This window comes from Dreissena polymorpha, chromosome 4 (assembly GCF_020536995.1).
Source record: "Dreissena polymorpha isolate Duluth1 chromosome 4, UMN_Dpol_1.0, whole genome shotgun sequence".
Taxonomy (NCBI): domain Eukaryota; kingdom Metazoa; phylum Mollusca; class Bivalvia; order Myida; family Dreissenidae; genus Dreissena; species Dreissena polymorpha.
Genome location: NC_068358.1, coordinates 124,739,411 through 124,747,202, shown reverse-complemented (window position 1 = coordinate 124,747,202; position 7,792 = coordinate 124,739,411). Strand labels below are relative to the sequence as shown.

At 35.2% G+C, this 7,792-nt stretch overlaps 1 protein-coding gene across 1 annotated transcript; it reads right to left on the bottom strand.

Annotated features, from left to right (window-relative positions):
- On the bottom strand, positions 1-6,730 carry LOC127878032 (uncharacterized). The gene is made up of 2 exons (XM_052424424.1): positions 6,522-6,730; positions 1-1,278 (listed from the first exon to the last, which is right to left on the bottom strand). The coding sequence occupies exon 2, from the start codon at positions 1,269-1,271 to the stop codon at positions 396-398; it is 876 nt and encodes a 291-aa protein (XP_052280384.1). The 5' UTR covers positions 1,272-1,278; positions 6,522-6,730; the 3' UTR covers positions 1-395.
- Positions 6,731-7,792: the final 1,062 nt, after the last annotated feature.

The following is a 7,792-nucleotide window of genomic DNA, read 5'->3' as shown; positions in this document are numbered from 1 at the left end:
AGCTTGTAATTTAATACTATTTGTAATTTAATACTGGTTGTAATTAAATACTACTATCCAATACAACACAACAAAACACTGTATACTATTCAAAATGTAAATATAATACATATGCACTTTAATAACCATGCACAGCTATGTTAATTAATATACGTTATTATTCATAATTAAAATCAGCACGACCGAATGCACGTGTTAAAGCCACAATCACGGTTCCAATCGTTGTAAATCGTCTAAAACAACACACAATTGACTTTACATGGTTTCAAGCCGAAAAGGCCAATATAGGATGCTGAGATGTTTGTGTTTACATCCGTTTGAAATGCGACTTGCATTTACACATCTCGTCTCAATGAAAGCTTCTTTGGTAACAACCCATTTCGTATTTATTTTTTCTAGTTTTTAGCCTTGTCGTCGTCGCTTTCGTCGTCGTCATGCGAGTCACTTGCTTCGTTCCCGACGTCCGCCATGCGCTCACACTGTACCTCCACGTGCTGGTTCTTCCACGAAACATTTCTACACGTGCCACGTGTCTCGATGACAACAATGGCGTCATCTATTGATTTTCCGGGAACAGGCTTCGTTTCGCACTTCACGATACCGTCCTCCTTTTGCTTGTCCGAAAAGAGACAATGAAGGTTCATTATCCAGTAGGTTTTTATTATCTTGTCATCTTTTACCCTCCGTATGGAGACCGGAAGACTTCCGGTCGGCAGCGATAGGGTCGTGGTCACCACGAATTCCGTTATGGATGGTTCTTCGAAAACGTACAGCGAAGCACGGGCCTTGTTCCACTTTGGAACCACTATTTCTGTGTTAATATTCCAATTTAAAGTCTCACTAAAATCTTCGCCTTTTGTGTTGGTTACGGAAACCGACCCATTTACGCCGCCTCCGATTTTAACCACTCCTGCAAGGTCAATCTCTATGTTAGTTTCCGCACCTAATGTGTAGTTTTCTTGGAGCTCAATTTTAGTGGTTGCTACGGTCTCTCTTGTGGTGGAAAAGGTGTACTTCTGATCCCGATTAGACTTGTTTTGGTACTCTGTAAAATACAGTTCTGTCTTGTCTTTGGTGACCGATCGGATCATTGGACGGTCTGTCTTCGTAGTGACGTGTTGAAAATCGACATATCCCCAGCGAATGTCAAAGTAGTGCTTATGGCGTTGATAGAAAATACCTTTTAAAAAGCCCAGATCGCACTTGAAGCAATCCCATACATAGTTTTCAACGAGCTCTTGAAGATTGAGCTGAAACTCCTTGTCGTCCATGATTCACCTGAAAATACACAAGGGTTGAAACTTAAAACGACATCGTATGCGTTTTATATCTCACGAGAATGCTCAATCTACTGACACATGCTAACCTATATAAAGCTTACCGGTATTAAACTGTCCGCATTCTACCTACTGACATATGCTAAATTATATCAAGCTTTCCGGTATAAAATTGTCCGCATTCCACTTACTGACACATGCTAACCTATATAAAGCTTTCCGGTATTAAAATGTCCGCATTCCACCGACTGACAAATGCTAAATTATGTCAAGCTTTCCGGTAAAAAATTGTCCGCATTCCACCTACTTACACATGCTTATTTATATCAAGCTTTCCGGTATTAAATTGTCCGCATTCCACCTACTGACATATGCTAAATTATATCAAGCGTTCCGGTATTAAATTGTCCGCATTCCACTTACTGACACATGCTAACCTATATAAAGCTCTCCGGTATTAAAATGTCCGCATTCCACCTACTGACAAATGCTAAATTATGTCAAGCTTTCCGGTATTAAATTGTCCGCATTCCACCTACTTACAAATGCTAAATTATATCAAGCTTTCCGGTATTAAATTGTCCGCACTCCTCCTATTGACAAATGCTAAATTATGTCAAGCTTTCCGGTATTAAATTGTCCGCATTCCACCTACTGACAAAATTCACAAATGCTAAACTACATTGTATATCAAGCTTTCCGGTATTAAATTGTCCGCATTCCACCTACTGACAAATGCTAAACTATATCAAGCTAAATTACATCGAGCTTTCCGATAGTAAAATATTCATAGTTCAAATGCTGGCAAAAAACAAGAGGTAATTAATTAGTTAAGTGGATTCTTTCGCCTCAATTCTATTATTATTTTTGTACCCCAATACTATTTTTTTTTAATTAACTCATATGCTTAATTATCGGGCATGTGTTTTACACGAACACTAACATTTCCTTTACTCCAATTATATTATTTACTATACTCCAGTAGCCAATTGTATAAATCTGGATAAATCTTATCCAGCGGATAACTATTGGTTATCTTCAATTTTATGATAAGATAACCAAAAGTTATCCTCTGGATAAGAGTTATCCAGATTTATACAATTGGCTGGTTGTTTTATTTTTTTTACTCCTGTGCTATTTTTTTTAAATCAAATGCTATTACCGGTATTCATTTTTATTTCAATGCTATTGTTTCTGTTACTCTAATGCTATTATTTCTTTTACTTAAATGCTATTATTCAATTTTTCTCAATTGATAATGAGTTTTTTCGTCACCTGTGGGATCATCATTTATGTCCAGAAATTATATGTGGTTGAAAATATCTTTATTATTTATACGCATGACATTTATAAGGAGTGTTAGAATTGATACTTATTTAAATGGAAAATGTATAAAAAGCTACAGATATGACGCACTAGGAAGTTATAGCGCTGTGACATCTCAGTTACGTTTTTTTCAAATGGGTTAAGACGATATTCCTTCAAATTTTCCTATGAAGTATGCAGGTCTAAGCACAATAATCATAGTTGACGATTAAAACTGACGTTCTATAAATACTGAACATACAATTCTGTGCGTCATAAATTAAAAACGCAAAATACATCGAATCGTTGAATTCGGTACAACATATGTTTCTTTGGGGTATGATGAACAGCACATATTCTATTTTATAAATACCAGCGAGTGTGGAATTCATTACAAGAAAGGCTTAATTGCTTCGCTATAATACCTGTCAGAGACTGTATAGGTGTTTTCTATTTTGTTAATGGTGCGTCGAGCGGAATCCCGCGGGGAACGGGTTCCATATGGCGGATATGAAGATCCGTTATAGACAAAACGTTATATACATCATCTGGAGTAAAGATCATCTATAACACCAAACCATAGCTTTCCCGCAAACAATGTTTATGCATGTAGTAAAGAATGCACTTTCTGTACCCTAAGATAAACATAGTAAAATGTTTCTTGTAAGCAGTCTATTTTGCTTAGTTTGTTAATGATTGTGATTCATATATTTATGCGATATTATTCACCGGGACCTTAAAACCAACGTCCAATGATGGTCTCATGTATCTGTTTATAACTTTAATTTTGGACTTTTGAACGCAGAGTATATTTGCAAAATGCAAAGACAATTTGTTGATGTAAAATATAACTTATATGTGCACATAGGCAAAGTCTATTGAACTGCTACATTACACGTTTTTATAATTATTTTTTGTTAAATTTGATCCTTACCGGGATGATAAAAACGCAAAGACTGTCTTGCTAGAACAAATTGTGGCTTACTTAAAAACAACAACAGCATAAAAGATATGATCATCCAAGAAACATAGGTCTTAAGTAGAAGTTTTCTACGTCTTTGGTTTATCGTACAAAATTATCACATTTTTTAATCATTAGTTCATGACTTAAGATAAGCAGTTGAGCGATTAACACCAGCTTAAGTATTTTACTTATTTTACTCCACTTTTGACAAAAGATGTATATTAACTTAGATATTGCATGTATTACAGACCATATATTGAATGGTGATGTTTCCTGTACATGTAGACGTCTTACGTGACTCATACCATGCGCTTTCTTAACTGTACAGAATTGCCATATTTTTGTATATTCTTTCTGTTATTTTAAATCCTCTACAAACAGTAAGTATCATTTTTCTCAGTTCGATAAAACCAGACACTTTAAAACACATACGTAAACATCATAGACCTGCGTGACCGAGGAAAGTAATTGATTGCTCGTCGTGTTAATGGCCATATAATAGCTCACTAGAGACGCGAAAATATTGACATTTGACGTTCCACTGGTAAAATACTCGCGTTTAGCGATCTAATGACTAAAGCTACAAATTAGAACCGCCATTAATGGGAAAAAGTCCGATAATTCTGGAATGTTATTTCGAAATTGTACACCGAGTGTGGATTGTTCACGTTTATAGCGATGGTAATGACATTTATGAGTACACATATGTTTGTTTCATGCAAGCCGGCCTATCCTACAGGATGACAGCAGAAAATGCTGGAATTGATATTTGAAAAATTTGTCTTGTTCTGAGAAAACCGGACATAATGCATGTGCGTAAAGTATCGTCCCAGATTAGCCTGTGTAATCCGCACAGGCTAATCAGGGACGATACTGTATGCTTTTATGACATTTTTTCGTCTAAATGAAGTCTCTTCTTAGAAAAAATTCAATTTAGACGGAAAGTGTCGTCCCTAATTAGCCTGTGCGGACTGCCCAGGCTAATATGGGACAACACTTTACGCACATGCATTAAGCCCGGTTTTCTCAGAACGCGACTCAAATATTTAACGGGTTTGTTTTCAAATTTGTCTTCTTGTGTTGTTTTGTATTTATTTTAATGCCATTCACCTCTAAAGAATATCCAAAGATACCCATATGTATAAAATAGCTCCTACGTCTTCACCCAATTTGATTCTGACCATGTAACGTTAAAAAAAAAACTTACGTTCGACATGTAAACGGACTTACAGAAACACGGTTGGCGATAAAACTATTAATTACTGCGCTTGCATACCGTAATCCGCGATGGCAATTAATGTATCGATGTTCGATCATAATTTTGGCCAACTTGTCAAAATAACATAGCAAAGAGTGTAGCAGTAAAAGTCATAATTTCTGGACATAGCCATGAATAAAGAATTTTTACTTTCAATGGTTATTGAACAGTTACAGTCAACAAGTACAAATACCAATCATGGTCGTAAGAGCATTGAAAAGGCACTGGCAACATTGCTGAAGATAAATCAAAGATAATTATCTAAATATGCATCGTATTCTAAAGAACCATTGACAAAAAACTACATACTTAATTTTGAGTGTTGTTTCCATTTCATTGGTTAATTTGTTTTTGTCTCATGTTATGTATTTCATTCGCTCTCTATGCTTTATATCTTCTATTCAAATAATTAAAGTGGTTTCGGATTTCGCTACTTAATGTCGATGGTTTCCTCATTTAAGTAGCAATTTATGGTTCAAATACTGGAGCAATACTAGTATGTCAAGTACGACTTCCAGTTAAGTAGCGGTTACGTAACAGATAAACTTGTAGATAATACAGCATAAAATACATTTTTTAATTCTATATTAAATTATCATGTTAATTCAAGTTTATTCTTACATGTATACGACAAATGCTTTTCAATAAAATATATTGCAATCTTGTAGTTTCCAACACTCACTCGATGTGAAATTTTCTTTTTGAGTCAGTATTTTTTCCCCAATCATAATATATGGTTGCACGTGCATAAACGGTCAGGTCAAGGCTTGCAAACGTACATCGGCCAATTATCTGGGTGAAAAAATGACAAAATATATCAGTTTGCATGAATTTAACCCATGTATAATTGACCAAGGTGTGTGGGTAGAATGAAAAAAAAATCCATTGAGATTAACTTGTGCATAGGGATCCAAACCAAGATGCCATTTCTGATTCGACGCTCAGTGTGCAGATGTATTATAAGTTATAGCAGTTTACATGAGCGTTTTGATCAAACTATTAAAATATTCAGTACGGTTCCACAAAAAGCGATGCATTATGGCGGAACATTGTTATACTCTATGCCACACATGGCTAAACATTTACGTCCTGCAAATGAAAGCTAATTCAATTACGAAGCTTCATGTATGAACCGACAATTAATTTTATACGTGCACAAACACGAATGCCATCGCCCGAGTTATGATATTGGTAATTTTCATTGGAACAGGTTCGCAGACCACGGATACGCGGAACTTAATAATTAATAGAACATGGTTGTTATGTTCCATAGCCTCTTAGGCGCACTTAATCAATCAGTCTTGTTATGTTAATGGAAACAATGTTTATACGTACGGATCAACCATGAGTTAGCTCAGAAGCTTTTAAAGAGCTAAGCAATCCACGCGAGCGCAATAATCTCTATTTACATACCATCACTAATACGAACAACAAAATAATACATCGGTCTTTTATTTATTATATTGATTCTATTTTTTGTTAATATTTTTTTAACATTCGCCGTAACTTGTTTTGGGATAAACAACTTTTTCTCAGTTAATAAATAAGAACATAGATATTTAAGAATATATTTCCAGTAGCTTTAATAAATATAATTTCAGTAAAAAAAACACACTATTTTTTAGAAAAATATCAAACAGGTTTTTGGTCGGATTTATTTTATTGACGCCATATGCAAAAGTATTTAACACGTTTTAAGAGTTGAAATTTTACCAACCTCGTTGCCAATATTTTCCTACGTTATCCTTTAAAATATGTTGACAAGAATCGTACCACAGAATCAGTTATTAAAAGAACTCCGTGTTTGTCTACAGTGTCACTATAGCTAGTGCGCTAAAACACCATCGCCTTGACCAGGCAGTCTGAATCTTAATGAGGCAACGACGACGCCTATTGGTTCGTTTGGAGCACATGACTGTATGAGCTGAAGTGTTAAAGGAAACGTGAATAAATGAGTTTGGTGTTCTCGAAGTGGTATTCGTGGTTCATAACGATTATAAGTGATGAAGTGCAGTCATTAAGTAGACAAATGATACAGAATAAATTCTTATACTCATGAGAGGCACTTGGAGATATCTAAAACATGTTTAGTATTCAGCTAACATATAGTCTTGGCCAAAGGTCAGGGTCAGATCACAGATTGTTAGCGTTTGGCTATGACATTAATTAGTAAACCCATCCTTTGGAATGAAAAATAACCAAATTACAACGAAAAATCAACTTCTCTAAAAAATAAATTTCACTATCATATATCTATATATAACAAGGTATTCAACTCAAATTGACCCGAAAACAGGGTGCATCGCTTTGAACAATTGTTATTGAATTAATTGTGCAGCGATTTCCATGAACTCGGTCTTATTCTTATTGATATGGAAATAAACATACATGTATATCTTTTAATAATTTTGCAAATGCTGGGTCAAAATTTAAGAAATAACACGATACACAACTCGCGTGACCTACTAGTCATCGATCAGACAAGATTCAAGTATGAAACCAACAGGAGTAAAACACACCTTCGCGTTTGACCAATGAAATAACTCGTTTGTTTAAAATGTCGGCCAGTTGACATTTATGTAAACACAGGTTTCACACGCTGGACAGTTAGTTTTGATGCATAATGTAACGGCAAGAACGGTTAGAATGTTTTTTTTCATACGTTTTATTGAATTATGGTACCGAGGTCCGTGAACTTTGCAGGGAAAATGCCCTTTACTCCGTGAAGTTTTCAGTCTTGGATCGGGTCTGATCGGTGACGAGTAGGTCACAAGAGTTGTGTATCGGGTTATTTTTTAATTTTTGGCGCTGTTCTCTGTGGTTATCAGTTATATTTTTAGAAAGTGCAACTAGTTACGTTTTCCTTGTTCAGCCGCGAAAAAGGCACTGTGTTATCATTACAAAAGAGAACTAAGAAGAAATGTACTGCCATAATTTTTTTTCATAATTTCCAACCTACATTTACAGTGACCTTCCTTGATTTATGTG

Bases quoted from the DNA above. Each gene is read 5' to 3' on its own strand.
- LOC127878032 (XM_052424424.1), bottom strand. From the start codon at position 1,271: ATGGACGACAAGGAGTTTCAGCTCAATCTTCAAGAGCTCGTTGAAAAC.